The following is a 19,579-nucleotide window of genomic DNA, read 5'->3' as shown; positions in this document are numbered from 1 at the left end:
GTGTGTGTGTGGCCTGTCACAGTGTACCTAGTTGGGAGAGAGTGTGTATGACCTGTCACAATGTATCCGGTTAGGGTGTGTGTGTGTGTGTGTGTGTGTGTGTGTGTGTGTGTGTGAGACTTGTCACAATGTATCCAGTTAGGGGTGTGTGTGTGTGACCTGTCACAATGTATCCAGTTAGGGTGTGTGTGTGTGTGTGTGTGTGTGACCTGTCACAATGTATCCAGTTAGGGGTGTATGTGTGCATGTGTGTGTGTGAACTATCACAATGTATCCGGTTTGGGGTGGTGTGCATGTTCTGTCACAATGTATCCGGTTAGAGGGGTGTGTGTGTGAGTGACCTGTCACAATGTATGTGGTTAAAAGGGAGGGTGTGTGTGTGTGTGTGTGTGTGTGTGAGACCTGTCACAATGTATGTGGTTAAAAGAGGGTGTGTGTGTGTGTGTGTGACCTGTCACAATGTATGTGGTTAAAAGGGGGTGTGTGTGTGTGTGTGTGTGTGACCTGTCACAATGTATGTGGTTAAAAGGGTGTATGTGTGTGAGTGTGAGTGTCCTGTCACAATGTATGTGGTTAAAAGGGTGTGTGTGTGTGTGAGTGACCTGTCACAATGTATGTGGTTAAAAGGGTGTGGGTGTGTGTGTATGTGTGTGTGAGACCTGTCACAATGTATCCAGTTAAAGGGGTGTGTGTGTATATGAGAGAGAGGTTAGGGGTGTGTAGTGTGTGTGAGACCTGTCACAAAGTATCCTTGTTGGGGAGGGGGGTGTGACCTGTCAAAGAGTAACATGTGAGAGAGCCTTGTGTATGTGTGTGTGTGTGAGAGAGAGAGAGAGAGAGAGAGAGAGAGAGAGAGAGGGAGACCTGTAACAAGATACTCAGTGAAGATCCCCGTGTGTATGACTGATCCCAAGGTATTTGGTGAGGAGGCCCTGTGTGTGTGTGTGTGTGTGTGTGTGTGTGTGTGTGTGTGTGTGATCTGTCACAGAGTAGCAGGTGAGAGAGCCCCACCGTGTGTGACCTGTCACAATGTATCCTGCGTGTGTGTGTGTGTCTCTCAGATATTATCTGGTGAGGCAATCTTGTATCTGTCATATCATGCAGCAATGTATGTGCTGTGCAGAGGAAACAGCTTACTTTTGGCACGTCTATGGCCACCTCCCTCATGGCACTGGGCCTGACATCATTCATCGCCTGCAGGAAGTCGTTAAGGGTAATCATCACCGACCCGGCCACCTCGCTGTCCTGCGGCTTGGCCAGGTCTCCCAGCACTCTCCGCAAAGCATTTAAGCCTGCAAGAAATAACACAAAATCATCCTCTCTCCCGTTCCCCTAAATACAGGGGCAGATAACCTTCCAGGCTGGACGGGAAACCAACCACGGAGAGCAGCCCAGTCCTTCAAGCTAGAGCAGCAACATCCCGGCTGCCTCTCCGTGCTGAGGCTTCTCACAACGCCAGCACGCCCGGGGGGGGGGGGGGGGGGGAGGTCTGGGCCCTCTTCCGTTTCTGGGAAGGAAGGCTACGCAGGCTCAGCTCTGCGGATTCTGACAGCGCAGGAGGCCGCGTCCCACGGCGGAGGGCAGGAAGGCCTGACGACCTAAAGCAGGCCCAGGTGCGGGCCCCGGGTTTTCTGGGATGTGCCGCAGCTCCTTTCGGACCCAAAGAACTCCGGCACATCCCGAGGATGCCCCCTGAAAGGGTGCAGGCAGGCACCGGGGCTATGCGCGCAGACGGCAACGTATCAGCCCTAACCAGGCCAGTACGAGACTTGCGATTGTCCAGCTAATCCCACTGCCTCATGCAAGAGGCCCCAGGGTGGGGGCCCAGAGAGGTCCCCGCTTCACAGACGAGCCTGAGGAGAGGGAACATTTCCAGGGATCCAGAGGGAGAGGCGCGGAGAAACAGAGAGGTCCATTTCCAGCCACGGACTGGCCAGATAAAGTCATCCGGTTAGCCATGGCGGGATATTAGGCGACACGCCCGCACCACTGAGTGTATCTGCTGTCTTACATCAGCCGGACACGTTTATCTGGCTATCCTTGCAACTGCTCTTCGGGTTCCCTAAATCGAGCTGGCCATACTGTGTTGGGTAAAAATCGGCATTTATCCTGCTAACTCAGCCCGAAAGCAGACCCTGTCCCGCACGACCCCACTCCCGAGCTTGCTGGATCATTTTTTTTTTAGCCAGATACAAAGTTATCTGGTTGTCTCGGGGCCGGTCAGCACAGCACTATTTTCAAATCCCACCGTTTGCCCAGCCTGGCCGGAGGAAGAGCGCAAAATATCAATCCCAGAGAAGAGACTGGAAGACGAGGACCAGGAGTCCAGTCCAAGTCTACCCAATGTACTGCCTGCTGCGTTGCCTTAGGTCCCAGGACATCTCTGTCTCCCCCCCTCCACCGCCTGCCCTGGCTGAGTCTACCCCCCCTCCCCCCCGGGAACCTCATACTGGGCTCCCCAAACTACAGCCCAGGGATGAATTTCATCGGGCCCACCATGCAGGATGTGGAAGCTTCAGTGCAATCAGAGCAGGGAGCTCTATATACGCAGTGTCCGGCCCACGCCAGTGGACGTGGAGGCATCCTCAGCCTGGGCAGCCTATGAAGGAAGCAGTGGTGCGGGGGGGGGGGGGGTACTCCCATGAGCCCAGCTGTACCACTGGAAAGGGACCCTCCGCTGGCCCACCACAACCCACCCCTCACTGGAAGTGCTGGCCGGAAACAGAGGGGCAAGGAAAAGAGGGGGCAACCCCGCTGAAGGGAGAGAGGAGGCACTGCAGGGGGGGTGAGAAGAAGGGAGCTCCTGCCGGGGGGGGTCCTGTCCTGTGCCAGACATCCCGTTTGCACTGCTATTAATTGCATCAGTAGCATGGGATCTTCTTGGTGTTTGGGTACTTGCCAGGTTCTTGGGGCCTGGATTGGCCACTGTTGGAAACAGGATGCTGGGCTTGATGGACCCTTGGTCTGACCCAGTATGGCATGCTCTTATGTTACTTGATAATATGCTCTGTTCGCTTTATGTTTTCCATTGTTTGATTTTACTCTCTTTATGTTAATTTGTTTTTATTATGCATGAGGGATTTTTTGTAAGCCACATAGGACCCTGGATATATTAGGGCATAAAACGCCCTAAATAAATAGAAAGGGGAGTGGCCAGGGAAGGAGGGAGGCAGGGGGAGCAGATGTTGGGGAAGGGGGGAAACAGGAGGCAGGGTTGCCAACTTCTGAGCAGTACAGAAATCCGATTAACTGGCATTTTCCCCCACAACCCCACGACCATCCCTCCCTCCATCACCCAGAAAATCCTCCAAGGGGGTCCCCACCAATGGTGTTTTGAAAAATTCTGTGCAGCCCCTCCCTTAGAAACATAAGAACATGCCATACTGGGTCAGACCAAGGGTCCATCAAGCCCAGCATCCTGTTTCCAACAGAGGCCAATCCAGGCCATAAGAACCTGGCAAGTACCCAAACACTAAGTCTATTCCATGTAACCATTGCTAATGGCAGTGGCTATTCTCTAAGTGAACTTAATAGCAGGTAATGGACTTCTCCTCCAAGAACTTATCCAATCCTTTTTTAAACACAGCTATACTAACTGCACTAACCACATCCTCTGGCAACAAATTCCAGAGTTTAATTGTGCGTTGAGTAAAAAAGAACTTTCTCAGATTAGTTTTAAATGTGCCCCATGCTAACTTCATGGAGTGCCCCCTAGTCTTTCTACTATCCGAAAGAGTAAATAACCAATTTCCAGGGGAAGGCCTACTCCAAGGCCCCACTGCCCTGGAATAGGCCTTCCCCTGGAAAAGGTTTGCTTCTTGTGCATCTGAATGTCGCTGTCATAGCCCTCCTCTTCTCGGAATACACATATTTAAGTCCTTAAGGGCCTGCTTCTCGCGTAAGACTCTGGCCTGCCTCCGCTCAGCTTGTACCCTCCTTTCTGCTGGTTAGGTCTCTCCCTCTGGCTCTGAACACCTCTTCTGCTCCTCCGAGGCGATCAGGAAACCTCCCCACTATCCCCCAAGCCCAGCAACGGGGCCGTCCATTCACCACCAGGAGTCAACTTACAGAAACCCACAAGCCCTAAAGAAAAGCACGTGCAAGAAAGCCAGAAGCCAGGCGTCCGTCGGGAGCCCTCTGTGGTCTGTGTTCAGCTGCTCTGTCATTCCCAGCTCAAATCTGCTCAATTCCTCTGACTCCTTACCCAAGTTACCACACATTGCGCTTATTTATCAGCAGGCTAATCCGGTCCCGACGGCATGCTCGGCCTTCAAACTTCTGACCTCCCTAGGGAAAGCAGGATCAAGAGCAGGCACGCAACAGGGATAGGAAAGATGAGTGCCCACGTCCGGCGCGCTCCCAGGCACACACTGGCATGCAGGCTGGCTACCGTTCGAGGGCGATAAAGGGGAGCCTGGCTTCTCTCCTCAGAAGCTGCTCACCCCCCTCCCGGGCCCCTAACCATAGACCATAAAAAACTAAATTCTCCTCAAAAGCAGAGAGAGCAAGATATAACCAGAGGAAACCAAAAAAAAAAAACCAAAACATCGGAGGTTTAATTCCGAAAAATAAAGATTCAAGTGGATACACCACAAACGCAGAGAAAGCTGCCTAGGACGTCCTGAGCACCGAGACAGGGGTTGAATTTAGGTCGGAATTATCCGGCGGCTGGACCAATAACATATCAAAACGTAACCGGCCTGCAGGGAAACGTGGTAGCTCCCAGAGGGGAAAAAAGCATGTTTGCTTTGAAGCCCGTGGTAGCACGCCTCGCTCAGACACTTGGCGAGTGGATCTCAGGCTTGTGGCCTTTCCTGAACCCTCCTCAGAGCGACGTCACCTCCCTTACCCTCAGCCGTGGACTGCTGGTCAGCTGAGCCCATGAACCCTTCACATTCACTAGCCATTCACCCGTTTTTATTATCCCAGGACATCTGCCAGCTGCTAAATTCAAACGTTGTAGATCCCCAACTTGCAAGTGACCTATTTTGTAAATTACAAATGTTCAGGAGCAGCTTGGAGCGGGTGGGCCTTGCTCATTTTAAGAGAAATGAGACCCTTCCTCTCAGCCAGCTCCATGTCAGGGCTGAAAGCTATTACAATTTTGCCTTAAGAGAGAGCAATCACAAATATTGACAATTATAATTAATCCAGGACAAACCAATCATTTTTTTCAGATCATTCAAGACTCTCCTCAACCCTTGGAGGCAGTCATGTTGACAGGAGTCCAACAAATTCTCTCACCCTCACGGGATCTGATTGGTCCACACTGGCTATAATATTACACAGATCATTAGTGAAAAAGACGAGGTCACCAGGGAAGAACCTCATGTGTACACACACACACACACACACACACAGGTAGCTGCTGGCTGTCACCATCCCTCGTCTCCAATAGAAGAACGCCTATCTCACTTCCTGAGATGCGCTGGGAAAGCTCTTCTGCCAGGTTACTACCCTCCGGGGATCTCCCGTCACAGAGGCCCCATGCCGTCTTGAGCTGCACAACCCTGTGCTTGCAGCAAGACGCAAGATCGGAATCCCCCAGGGCTCTTCCCTGGCGAGATCCACCCCTCCCAGACACAAGGCCAGTATCCCCCAGGACCCGTTACTCCAAAGCAAACATACCCTCACTCTCACTAGCCTACAGTAAATTACAGAATAACTGTCTTATTATGCGCCCAGCATAAAGCAATGCAGCAAAGGTATCACGCATTTATTTATTTAACAAGTTTTCTATCTAGACCGTCATTTAGTAAAACTTTCACAACGGTTTACATGATTAAGAAAATAAATACATCACTTCAATATAAAGTAACCTATGAATACATAAGAATAGAGAGGTAAAACTAATTTTAAAACAAACTTACCAATATAATTAACTATCAAGGTTAAAATTAAACAGATACATAAGAATAATGATAAAACAATGTAAAAGAATAAGATTAGAAACATGACTCAGCCAGCACTGCTATAAGCCCTCTTAAATAACCAGGCTTTCAAATTTCTTTTAAAAACTTTAAAATCGGATTGCATTCTTATGTCAGGGGGTAACTCATTCCAAAGTTTTGGGCCTGCTAATGAGATGGCTCTCTCACGCACTAGGGTTAATCTCGCCGAAGTAATAGGTGGCACCGTCAGAAGGCCTTTATTTGCCGATCTGAGGTTTCTCGGAGGAGTATGTAATCTTACAGCAGCTTTCAGCCGGTCATTCTGGTCCCCGAAAATTACTTTATGTAAGATACATAAAACTTTAAAAAGAAAACGTGAATCAATCGGAAGCCAATGGAGGGCCATTAAGCTCGGTGTTAGATGTTCATTTTTCCTTATCCCCATTAGTATTCGTGCAGCAGCGTTTTGTAGGAGTTGTAATGGCCGAGTTGTTGATGCAGGTAGGCCCAAAAATAAGGCGTTGCAATAGTCCGTGCTAGAGAAGATTAATGACTGCAATATTGTTCTAAAATCATTTTGTTTTAAAAGTGGTTTTAAGCGTCTTAATGTCATTAATTTTAAGTATCCTTCTCTGACTTTATTTGAGATGTGTTTTTTGAAACTTAATTTGGGTTCAGTTATTATTCCCAAGTCTCGTACCTTGCCAGAAAGCTTAACCATGGAGTTATCATTTAATACTAATGGTGGAAGAGTGCCTGATGAAGTTTTTCTTTCTAATAAAATAATTTCCGTTTAATTTATATTTAAAACGAGTTTCGCTTGTATTAAAAAGCTGACTGATTATTGACAGATACAGCGCAATTAACTTATAAGTTTTTTCTATTGAGTCATTTATTGATATTAGTATTTGTATGTCATCCGCGGACACAGAGTGGTTAAGGCCAAGTCCAGCCAAAAGATGGCCTAGTGGCAACATATAGATGTTAAAACGTGTTGCTGACAGCGCTGATCCTTGTGGAACTCCAGTCTTTACTTTGATCACATCTAAAGTGGTATTGTTAATTTGTACTCTATAATGAGCGGTCGCTGAGATAGGATGCAAAGCGCTGTAGAGGTGTTTGGTTCAATGCCAATTTCGGACAGTCTATCAAGTAATATGGAATGATTAACCGTATCAAATGCAGCAGATAGATCTAATATGTATCTTTGGCCATTATCAAAACCTTTTAAAATTGTGTGTCAATGAAATCAAAAGTGCTTCTGTATTAAAAATTTTTCTAAAATCAAATTGGGACGGGAAAGGAACATCATTATTCTCTAGATGTTCTGTTAATTGTTTCTGCACAACGTTTTCTATCAGTTTGGCAAGAAGGGAAAGGTTCGAAATAGGTCTGTAGTTATTAAGTATGGTTGGATCAAGACTACTTTGTTTTAACACAGGTCTAATTATTGCTTCTTTTAATATTTCGGGTAGGTAACCTTCACTCAAAGAGTTATTTATCATTCAGTTACGATAATAAAGCAATGCCATAATGCCCTCTCTCTGTCGTCACAAAAGCCCAGAAGAGCAGCATGGCTCTGTTGCTTCTAATTGTTGAGGAATGCAAAATCTCTCCCTCGGTTATAACCCTCTTTCCGTTTTCAGAGTCCGAGTACAGTTTTCCCATAACAACTGGCTTTTTCTTGTGATTTTGCACATCTACTGTTTACCTCTTCCTTTCCCATACGGGTGCACAGTCACTTGATGTGTGTCAGTCTGATAACCCTGACTCCACTAAGGCCTGGCTCCTGAACACGTCCTTTGCCAGGGTAATCAGTTCCATTACAACACATTCCTGACGTGACCAGGGCAGCCCAGAATGTTGTCCAGGCACAGACAGAAGAAACAGCTCCCAAATCCGCAGGGAGCCTAGCAATGAAACCGTAACAAGTGTGAAAACCCTGGGGGCCTTTGCTAACTCATGAGGAAGAGAAAATAGGGGCAAAAAGATATGGATTCTGCAGGTCTCAGGAAAGTTAAAAAACCCAGAGACAGAGTATGGACAACAAAGTGCCGGGACTCTCTCGAGCATTTCCAAGAAAAAGTAAAGTCTTGCAACCCAGAGAAGGAAAGGCTGCAGCCCCTTTGGAAGGTGAAAGGCGAGAGGAAGGCGTTCACACCACTGCGTTCTCAGCCATGCAGGGATAGCGCGCCTCTCACCCCACAGGTCGGCCAGCTGGAACCGGGGGAGGGCGAGCACCAAAAACACTTCTACAGACAGACACAGCCTGCACCTTTCAACATCCCCAGAGACGCACATCTGAAACAAGCACCTCCGGCAAGAAAGGCCCTTTCAGTGCAGGCGGGAACACGAGTGCACAGGGAGATGCCGAATATAAGATTTTAAGTCAATAAATACCGTAAGAGGCATGCCACTGGCGCACAGAACCCGCTTTGTTTCCTGCTCATGAAAGAGCGACAACTCGTGTAGAAATTACTCTCTCAACCATTCTTACTAAACCTATAATGAGTGGGCAAAAGCTGCTTTGATTCTAAAAAGCAGAATTATCAAATGCAAGAAACTTAACTAAAAAATGCTTCTACTACTGTACTGTAGGCTTTACCTGATAGACTGACGCTATAAAAAGATCTAAGCACTGGACTAGCATGAGGTACTCGCACTGACTCCAAGTGACAACCTTTTCATGTAAAACTTTAGATTTTGACTCTCCAGCTAGAAGTTCCATGGCAGGTCCAAGCCAGGTTTGCACTGCTGCTCCTGACACCACACAGAAAGTCGAACAGGCCGCAGCCTGGGCCAACGTGAATCCTCAGCTGCCTCCTCTCAGCTTGCTTCTATTATTCTTTCAGGGACGCACCAGCTCACAGGCTCATGGAGGTCCATATTCAAATGCCCTTTAGATGGATAATGTAATAGTTAACCATCTACAAATGCAATAGAAAAGGGTGAAGTGGATAACAAAAGTCAGCTAAATAAGTCACAAAAGGAGTCTAGGAACAGCAGTAACCTGAACGAGGAAAGCTGGAAAGCTATGAGCACAAATGCTCGTAGTCTGGGCAATAAAATCCCAGATCTGCAAGCCCTAATGGTGGAGGTGGACTTGGACATTGTTGCTGTCACGGAAGCGTGGTTCACGGAATCTCATGATTGGGATACGGCAATACCAGGCTATAACTTCTTAAGGAAGGACAGAGAGGATAGGAAAGGGGGAGGAGTGGCTCTTTATGTCAGAAACAATATCCAAGCATCTGAGCCTCAAGGAAGATGGGGCAATGAAGAAGCACTATGGGCCGACCTAAAAAAAGATGGGGCATCCATTTTATTGGAGTGGTTTACAGGCCTCCAAATCAAAAGGAAGAGCTGGACAGAGATCAGGTGAAGACATTCAACAGATAGGAAAGAAGGGAGAAGTGGTGATCATTGGAGACTTTAATCTGCCGGACATAGACTGGAGAATCCCATCTGCAGAATCTACCAGAAGTAGAGAGATAGTGGATACCCTGTAAGGGGCTCTGTGCAAACAAATGGTTATGGAACCCTCGAGAGAAGGAACTATACTCGATTTAGTGCTCACTAATGGAGATAATGTCTCTGATGTCCAGGTGGGCGCCCACCTCAGCACCAGTGATCATCAAACGGTATGGTTTCATATCACAAATAGGATATGGAGAAGAAGCACGAAGACCCGAGTTTTGCAGTTCAAAAACACAGACTTTGATGAAATGGGGAAGTACCTGGAGGAAGAACTAAAAGGCTGGAAGAACGAGAGAGATGTGGATCAACAGTGGACCAATCTAAAAGGAGCAGTTACCAAGGCAACTAATCTATATGTTAGAAAAGTAAAGAAAAGCAAAAGAAAAATGAAACCTATCTGGTTCTCAAAGGAGGTGGCTGACAAAATAAAAGCTAAAAGAACAGCATTCAAGAAATATAAAGGATCCCAAAGGGAAGAGCACAAAGAAGAATATCTGGTGGAACTGAGGGAGACAAAGAAAGCAATCAAGACGACAAAAAGTCAAGCGGAAGAGAGGATTGCCAAAGAGGTAAAGAGAGGTGACAAAACATTTTTCAGATATATCAGAGAAAGGAGAAAAGTTCAAAGTGGTATAGTGAAATTGAAAGGTGAAAAGGATCAATGTGTGGAGGGAGACGAAGAAATGGCAGAAATATTAAACAAATACTTCTGTTCGGTGTTCACTAAAGAGGACCCTGGAGAAGGACCGTCACTAGTTAACAAGAAACTGGAGGGGAGTGGAGTAGATGTAACTCCATTTACAGTAGAGAATGTATGGGAAGAGCTTGGGAAACTGAAAGTGGACAAAGACATGGGGCCTGATGAGGTTCATCCCAGGATACTGAGGGAGCTCAGAGATGTGCTGGTGGGTCCGCTGTGTGACCTGTTCAATAGATCCCTAGAAATGTGAGTGGTGCCGAGTGATTGGAGAAGAGCGGTGGTGGTCCCGCTTCACAAGAGTGGGAGCAGAGAGGAGGCTGGAAACTACAGGCTGGTTACCTTCACCTCGGTGGTGGGAAAAGTAATGGAGTCACAGCTGAAAGAGAGAATAGTGAACTATCTACAGTCAAAAGAATTGCAGGACCAGAGGCAGCATGAATTCACCAGGGGAAGATCTTGTCAGACAAATCTGATTGACTTTTTTGATTGGGTGACTAGGGAATTGGATCAAGGAAGAGCACAAGATGTCATCTACTTGGATTTCAGCAAAGTTTTTTATACGGTCCTGCACAGGAGACTGGTGAATAAAATGAGAAGCTTAGGAGTAAGTGCTGAGGTGGTGGCCTGGATTGCAAACTGGTTGAAGGACAGAAGACATTCTGTGATGGTAAATGGATCTCTCTCTGAAGAGAGAGCGGTGTTAAGTGGTGTACCGCAGGGATCGGTGTTGGGACCGGTCCTGTTCAATATCTTTGTGAGCGACATTGCGAATGGGGTAGAAGGTAAGGTTTGTCTTTTTGCGGATGACACTGAGATCTGCAACAGAGTGGACACCCCGGAAGGAGTGGAGAGAATGAGACAGGATTTAAGGAAGCTGGAAGAGTGGTCGAAGATAAAGCAGCTGAGATTCAATGCCAAGAAGTGCAGAGCCATGCATATGGGGTGTGGAAATCCGAAAGAACTGTATTCGATGGGGGGGAAGGCTGATCTGCACGGAGCAGGAGAGAGACCTTGGGGTGATAGTGTCTAATGATATGAAGTCTGCGAAACAATGCGACAAGGCGATAGCAAAAGCCAGAAGAATGCTGGGCTGCATAGAGAGAGGAATATCTAGAAGAGAAAGGAAATGATTATCCCCTTGTACAGGGCCTTGGTGAGGCCTCACCTGGAGTACAGTGTTCAGTTCTGGAGACCGTATCTCCAAAGGGACAGAGAAATGGAGGCGGTCCTGAGAAGGGCGACCAAAAAGTTGGATGATCTTCATAAAATGTCTTATGAGGAGAAATTGAAGAACCTAAATATGTACACCCTGGAGGAGAGGAGGAGCAGGGGTGATATGATACAGACTTTCAGATATTTGAAAGGTTTTAATGATCCATGGTCAACAACAAACCTTTTCTGTTGGAAAAAAACAGTAGAACTAGGGGTCACAATTTGAAGCTCCAGGGAGGAAGACTCAGAACCAATGTCAGGAAGTATTTCTTCACGGAGACGGTGGTGGATGCCTGGAATGCCCTTCCGAAGGAAGTGGTGAAGACTAAAACTGTGAAGGATTTCAAAGGGGCATGGGATAAACACTGTGGATCCATAAAGGCTGGAGGATGTGAATGAAGAGAAGAGCCATGGGGGTGGCTTGCTGGAAGGGTGGCTACTACCTGGAGATTACTACCCTTACTCAATAAGCCTTCGCATGGTAATGCAACTCCAACATTGCTCTCTGCTTCAACGGCAAAGGGAAATGTGGAAAAGAGGATTTGCATTCAGATAACAGCCAACAAGGTCTGAACTTCACAATCTGGGTAAACAAATAAGCGTGGGGGTAGCTTGCTTATTGCGGCGGTTACTACCCTAAACCAATTAAGCCTGATACATCACTTTGAATGCATTAACAGTGTTGCTCTCTGCTTCAACCGCAGGGGGAAATGTGGAAAAGAGGATTTATATTCAGACAACATTTATTTTATTTATTTATTTAGGGTTTTTATATACCGGCATTCGAGAACGCAGTCCCATCATGCTGGTTCACATTAAAACAAGTGTGCATCGTAAACAAAACTAAAACAATGGTGCGGAAAAAGGCAGTTACAAATAACAGGGAGATTAGAACTTGGCAGAGAGAGAAGAGAAAGGACAGGTTATTAATTCAAACATGTAACGATAGTGTAAAATAATATAAAATTCAAACAAGAAGGTTAGTCATGGTGTATGTGAAGGTAAGGATTGGCGTGGAAGGTAGATCAGTTTGAGTCCGGGAATGCTTGTGTGAATATCCATGTCTTTAGTCTTTTTTTGAAGGTTGAGATGCATGTTTCAAGTCTGAGGTTTGAAGGGATGGAGTTCCATAACGGTGGAATGGCTGTAGAGAATGCCCGATCTCTTAGTGTGATGTGTCTGGTAGATTTGGACGGTGGTACCTGTAGCGATCCTTTGTATGCATCTCTTGTTGGTCTTGTTGAATTATGTAGTTGGAGAGGGATCTGTATGTCGATGGGAGCCAGTAGGTGGATATTTTTGTATGTGGTAAGGATGGCCTTGTAAATAATTCTAAAGTGTATAGGTAACCAATGGAGGCTCTTTAGGATGGGGGTTATGTGATCCCTTCTCCTGGAGTTTGTCAGTATTCGTGCAGCTGTATTTTGTACCATCTGAAGCGGTTTAGTATAAGAAGCGGGAAGACCAAGTAGGATGGTGTTACAATAGTCTAATTTTGAAAAAATGATTGCTTGCAGGATGGTTCTGAAATCTTGGGCATGGAAAAGAGGTCTAATTCTTTTCAGCACCTGTAGTTGGTAGAAACAGTCTTTGGTTGTTTTGTTAATGGTGGCTTTGAAATTCAGGCGATTGTCAATTAGGACTCCTAGGTCTCTCACTTGTGTGATTGTTGGTGTGTCTTGTGTTGGTGAAAAGGTGCTGTTCTCAGAGGTGATGAGCAGGAGTTCAGTTTTGCCGGAATTTAGTACCAGGTTTAGGCTGGTGAGGAGGAGTTGAATTTTTTGAAGGCATGTGTTCCAGAAAGTCAGCGTTTTTGCAAGGGAATCCTTAATGGGGATCAGGACCTGGATATCATCAGCGTACAGGAAATGTTTGAGGTTGAGGTCGGTAAGAAGTTGGCATAATGGTATGAGGTAAATATTAAATAGAGTAGGAGACAGGGAAGAGCCCTGTGGGACTCCTACTGATGAAGTGTGTTGTGAGGATTCTTTGTTCTGTAATTTGACCTTGTATCTTCTGCTGCTGAGAAATGATATGAACCAGGAGAGTGCTGTGCCTGTGATACCCAAGGAGGCTAGCTGGTTGATGAGCAGGGAATGGTTAACGGTGTCAAAGGCTGACGAAAGGTCCAGTAGGATCAGTAGGAAGGCTTGTCCTTTATCAAGGCCCAGGATGAGGTAATCTGTTAAGGAGATGAGGAGGGACTCCGTGCTAAGTGTTTTGCGGAATCCGTATTGTGATGGGAATAGGAGGTTGTTTTCTTCTATGTAGTTTGAGAGTCGGGTGTTCACCAATTTCTCCATGATCTTGGCTATGAAGGGGAGGTTGGCGATCGGTCGGTAGTTGTTTGGGTCATTAGGATCTAGGTTTGGTTTCTTGAGTAGAGGTTTGAGTGAGGCCAATTTGAGGTCATCTGGGTAAGATCCTTGAGTTATTGAGCAATTTATTATGTCTGACAGGGATTTTGAGATAGAGTCTGGAATTGATAGGAGCAGTTTCGAAGGGATGTGATCTGATGGGTGAGAGGATGGTTTCATTTTCCGTAGAGTATCTTGGATCTCGATGGAGGAGGTGAGTTCCAGTTCAGCGGGTATTGTTGACGGCGGTCTGAGGTGAGGTTGATGTAGAGACGGTGTTAGGGGGAAGCTGCGTTAGAAGTTTGCTGATTTTATTGTTGAAAAATATTGCTAGTTCTTCCGCTTTGGATTTAGCTTGGTTGAGAGCGATTTCTGGAGGGCTTGTTTGTGTGAGGTTAGAGACGTAGTTAAAGAGGGCTTTAGCATCGAAGACTAGGTGGTGGATCTTGGATGCGTAGTAGTTCCTCTTGGATTTTAAAGTATTGGATTTATATTGGTGAAGAGTAGATTTATAGGTAGATAGGGTGATGGTGCATGGGTTTTTGCGCCATTTAGCTTCTTTTTGTCTTAGCATTCGTTTAAGCTTTTTTAGCTCTGGTGTAAACCACGGTTGCCTTTTGGATGAATTGGGGTGTGGTTTTTTTGTTGTTAGCGGGCATAATCTGTTGGCAATGGATTCCGTGATGTTGTTCCACGATCATAGAGCTGAATTCGGATTGGTGAGATCTACTTGGGTGAGATGTGATGATATGTGATTGCTGAGATCTTCCATGGAGCATGTTTTCCTGTAAGAGAAGCAAGGGGAGGGAATGGGAGATGGACTGGTATCTTTTATTGAGAATGACGCTGTTATAAGGGAATGATCTGACCAAGGGACCTTCGTGCAGATGGGGTGCTGGACCGGTTTAATTGCTGTGTTTATGAAGATAAGGTCAAGCGTGTGGCCAGCTTTGTGTGTGGGTTTGTTGACTAGTTGAGAGAAACCTAAAGCGGAGAATGCTGTGAGTAAGGCTTCGCAGTTGGGTGATAGTATAGAGTTGTCGACATGGAGGTTGAAGTCTCCTAAGATTATAGCTAGGGCGTCCAGATTAATGAAGGAGGTGGTTAGTTCAACCAGAGGTGAGGGGTCTGTTTCAAGGACACCTGGAGGGGCGTAGACAAGTAGAATTTGGAGTTTGTTTGAGGAGAAGAAGCCAATTTCGATTTTGGAGTTTGTATTGGTGGAATGCTGCGTGAATCTGAGGTCTTTTTTTGTAGCTAGGAGGATTCCTCCTCCTTTTTTTCTTCCCTGGCGAGGGATGGAGAAGAAATTGTATGTCTCTGTGGGTAGTTGATTAATTATTGCAGTGTCAGAGGGTTTGAGCCAGGTCTCAGTGATTGCGCATATATCCGGCTTTACATCGATGAGATAGTCGTTTAGTATGACTGATTTCTTTGTTAGGGATTGGGCATTGAATAATGTTAAAGAGAATAAGGTGAGGCCTAGTAGTTGGGTGAAAGGAGTGATCATAATTGGAGATATGGTTCTGAGGTGGTGATGGGCTTGTCGAGTTGCATGTCCTTTGGAAGGTGGATAATGAGGGAGGATTGGAATTGGGAATGAAGGAGACATTATGAGATTGCTGAGGCAGGTGAGGGATATTGGGTGCACGCTGGAGTGACTGGATGCACGCTGGAGTGACTGGATGCACGCTGGAGTGGCTGGGTGCACGCTGGAGTGACTGGGTGCACGCTGGAGTGGCTGGGTGCACGCTGGAGTGGCTGGGTGCACGCTGGAGTGGCTGGGTGCACGCTGGTGTGGTTGGTCGAGAGTAAGATAGGCTGGAAGGGTGTTAGAGGTGGGCTGATTTGGGGATGCTTGAGATCAGTGTATAGGATTCCAGCTGGAGTAGGGAGGGTGATTGTAGCTTCTGAGCGCACCACGGGTACGCACTAAGGGGCGCGACAAAGGGGCAGCCCCTTTGTCGCGCCCCTTCGGCGCGCGACGCTCGGCGCCTCGGATGTCCGGGATTGAAATCCCCACGTCCTTCTCCGGGATTGGTTGAGGAGGATTGGAGGAGGAGGTCCTGTCTTGTGGCTTCCTGCGGCGGTGGGCGGCGAGCGGAGAGTAAGCCGGATCGCCGCGCTTTCGAAGAAGAAGCAGGAGGAGGTAAGTGTGAAGCTTCCCCGTGGCCGGAGCGGGGGCCCACGGAGGTAGGGCGAGAGTTAATGGCCTTACCCCGATGGGCTCAAGCGCCGGCTGCGCGGGCCTCTCTCCCAGCGCCTATCTGCTCCGAGGACCTGCTTTCTGCTCCGGGACCTGCTTTCGCTGGTGGTCTGCGGCAAAGAGGGTGCCTGAGGTCGAGCCGGTGTTTTTAAATTTTCGCGCGGTCGCGTGGTGCTGAGGTCACCAGCGCGACTAGGGCTGCGTCATTCGAAGTTCGGAGGAGGAGGGCCTGTCTTGTGGCTTCCTGCGGCGGTGGGCGGCGAGCGGAGAGTAAGCCGGATCGCCGCGCTTTCGAAGAAGAAGCAGGAGGAGGTAAGTGTGAAGCTTCCCCGTGGCCGGAGCGGGGGCCCACGGAGGTAGGGCGAGAGTTAATGGCCTTACCCCGATGGGCTCAAGCGCCGGCTGCGCGGGCCTCTCTCCCAGCGCCTATCTGCTCCAAGGACCTGCTTTCTGCTCCGGGACCTGCTTTCGCTGGTGGTCTGCGGCAAAGAGGGCGCCTGAGGTCGAGCCGGTGTTTTTAAATTTTCGCGCGGTCGCGTGGTGCTGAGGTCACCAGCGCGACTAGGGCTGCGTCATTCGAAGTTCGGAGGAGGAGGGCCTGTCTTGTGGCTTCCTGCGGCGGTGGGCGGCGAGCGGAGAGTAAGCCGGATCGCCGCGCTTTCGAAGAAGAAGCAGGAGGAGGTAAGTGTGAAGCTTCCCCGTGGCCGGAGCGGGGGCCCACGGAGGTAGGGCGAGAGTTAATGGCCTTACCCCGATGGGCTCAAGCGCCGGCTGCGCGGGCCTCTCTCCCAGCGCCTATCTGCTCCGAGGACCTGCTTTCTGCTCCGGGACCTGCTTTCGCTGGTGGTCTGCGGCAAAGAGACATCCAACAAGGCATTGATCTGTGCAGTCTGGGTAAACAAGCATCGGGGTAACTTGCTTGATGCGTCAGTTACTACCCTTCACCATTAAGCCTTATGCTCACCTTTGATGTAACTCCAACGTTACTCTCTGCATCAATGACAGGGGAGGGCAGGAAACTCGAATCAAACAGTTACCAACAAGGGCCCTGAAGTTGGTGGTTGGTGAAACAGATAAGTATGGGAAAATAAGTGTGGGAGCTTCCTGGGCAGATTGGATGGGCCGATTGGTCTTTTTCTGCCATCATTTCTATGTTTCTATGTACATGGCTTACCCAGGAGCATTATGGGGGCAAGCAGGCAGCTTTCTAGGGAGGAGTGGAGTTAGCTACATAAGTTAATCGGCTAACTCCCATCTTAGCCGGTTAACTTATGCAGCTAACACTGGTCAGGTTGTAGGGCGGTCCTAAAGTTAGCGGTTAATACATAACCGGCTAACTTTAAAATAGTCAAGCATATTCAGCGACCCAGCTGGTTATCCGGTTAACTAGCCAAGCCACCCAACGGCTGAACATTGCCCTCTCACTGTATACAGATCTAAGCCACACCCAACAAAGGACACTACAACATGAGGTGCCTCTTGTAAATTATTAGCTCAAAAACTGCCTCATATCCAGAAAGAGAATTAGAGCTAATACATTACTTCATTAAACCAGAAAAACAAATTCTCCAATCCCAACTCAGAATAGAAACAAAGTGCTCTGGTGAGTAGGATGCCCACAGCCAGACTGATTTTCGCATGTGTGGAGGCGGCTGGATTCACAGAGAGGATCCGGTTCCAATAGAGCAGCCCAGATTGCAGTAATGCACATGGGCAAGCTCAGAAAAAGTATTTCCGATTCTATTCAAATTCAGGTAATTTTACTGGCATGATAATCTGGACATGTGTAGCCAAAGTACATAAGAAAATAAGACTTGCCATACTGGGTCAGACCGAGGGTCCATCAAGCCCAGCATCCTGTTTCCAACAGTGGCCAAGCCAGGTCACAAGTCCCTGGCAGGATTCCAAACAGTAAATAGATCCCCCTTGCTGCAAAATGCACAGGGATAAGTAGTGGCTTTTCCCAAGTTTATCTGGTTAATAACTGTTTATGGACTTCTCCTCCAAGAACTTTCCAAACCTTTTTCAAACCCAGTTACATTAGCTGCCTTTACCACATCCTCTGGCAATGAATTCCAGAGCTTATTGTGTGTTGAGCGAAAAACAATTTTGTCTGATTAGTTTTAAATGTGCTACTTGCTAACTTCATGGAGTGCTCCCTAGTCCTTGTATTATATAAAAGAGTAATGGAGAAATTACTTACCTGATAATTTTGTTTTCCTTAGTGTAGACAGATGGACTCAGGACCAATGAGTTATGCTCCCCTGCCAGCAGATGGAGATGGAGTCAAATTTCAAAGCTGACGTCAACCTATATACACCCCTGTAGTGACCTCTGCCCTCCAGTATTCTCCATCTCCAGCAGATGGTGGATGTACCTATCCCTATAGGAGAAATTCTACTTTCTAAATTGAAGTAAAATTGAGCCCCGCTCTCCTGCGGTGATACCTAAAGGTCCCTCCCCGGTTGAGAATTCCTGCGGTGATTTCCGAGATCCCTCAGAGGTTGCCTTGGTCAGGTAGCCAATTCCCTGCATGGACTTTGCTGTTTAAGCAGCTGAAAGGCAGTGGATGCAGGAAGCAGAGTGCGGCAGTGATCTCTGTACTCAGCCGGTAAGTGTAAAAAAAAAAAAAAAGATGATTTACCACCCAATTCAGAGATGTTTGGAGGGGTTTCAGTAAGATTACCTCCGGTCTCTTTGCTCGGCGCGCTGTATCGATGTCGTTCCCGATTCCATTGGGGTAAGGGGAAGTGGGCTTCCGAGTGGGTTGAGTGCCCCCCCTCCCCCGGTGGGCTAGGCCTCGCTTTAGGCTTGGTTGACACACCGTATGGTAGGCCGCGGCGCCATCTTACGCGTTTCTGTGCGTGCCATATTGCCCTCCACAGAACGTCGGTACGCACACTGTGCCCATAACGTCATACATGGTACAACTTACTAAGCGCAGAACACAGGAAAACCCGAGCGCATGGGCTGAGCGTGCGCCCCGCCACCTCCCACCTAGGCACTCAAAATCTGTGCGCATAAATTGTAAGCACGAGCCAATAAGATGCACAGTTAAATGGCACCGCCAACCAAGAAAACTAAGCTTCTTGCTCTCTGCAGCGCTTGCCATATTAGGGCATCTCAGTCTGACCTGGACTCCAGCTTATGTCGGTGCTGCGAGGAAGCCCAAGGGGAATTGACCTCCTCTGACTTTGCTAAGCCAGGCTCCTCCCATTCAGATGATGGGCTGGCCACTGCCTTAACTGGAAGTACGCTGGATCTTAGTAACCCCTTGATGGGTTCATCCATGGGAGAGGGAAATTCAACAGGTCCCACCCCAGTACCTCGTGGATTAGGCATGGACCCGGCTGCCTAGTTTTTTTCAGGGACTACAAAAAAGCCTTCGTGCAGGCACAGTCTACTGCCTCTCTTGCCCCAGTCCGGACGGAACCTCAGCCGGTGGCCCCTCCCTCTCCCGTTCCTACCGGCAGGCCCCGAGGTATGCCTCGCCTTACCAAGAGTATCCCTGGCAGGGACCCGGCTGGCACAGATGAAGAGGAGGATACAGATTCCTTGGAAGATGGGGGAAATTCCCCCCGGGTAAGAACCATATCGGACCATGTTACGGTTTTTCCATAAAGATGAATTGCCGGACCTGGTTTCCCAGACCCTGAAGATGCTGGGAGTCCCTAGGGTGGCCTCTACGACAGAACCAAAGAAGAATCCCATTCTGATTTCCCTGCTGAAGGCCTCC

General features: G+C 48.0%; 1 protein-coding gene across 1 annotated transcript in view; it reads right to left on the bottom strand.

The window, feature by feature from the left end:
- The window catches only part of SPATA5 (spermatogenesis associated 5), a 494,680-nt gene that overhangs the window by 421,535 nt on the left and 53,566 nt on the right, over positions 1 to 19,579 (bottom strand). Inside the window, exon 9 of the mRNA XM_029587990.1 lies at positions 1,138 to 1,292. Coding sequence (XP_029443850.1) covers positions 1,138 to 1,292 — 155 coding nt within the window. The remainder of the gene's footprint in view (positions 1 to 1,137; positions 1,293 to 19,579) is intronic.

This window comes from Rhinatrema bivittatum, chromosome 1 (assembly GCF_901001135.1).
Source record: "Rhinatrema bivittatum chromosome 1, aRhiBiv1.1, whole genome shotgun sequence".
Taxonomy (NCBI): Eukaryota; Metazoa; Chordata; class Amphibia; order Gymnophiona; family Rhinatrematidae; genus Rhinatrema; species Rhinatrema bivittatum.
The sequence above is the reverse complement of the archived record's forward strand: the minus strand, read 5'-3'. Positions and strand labels throughout refer to the sequence as shown.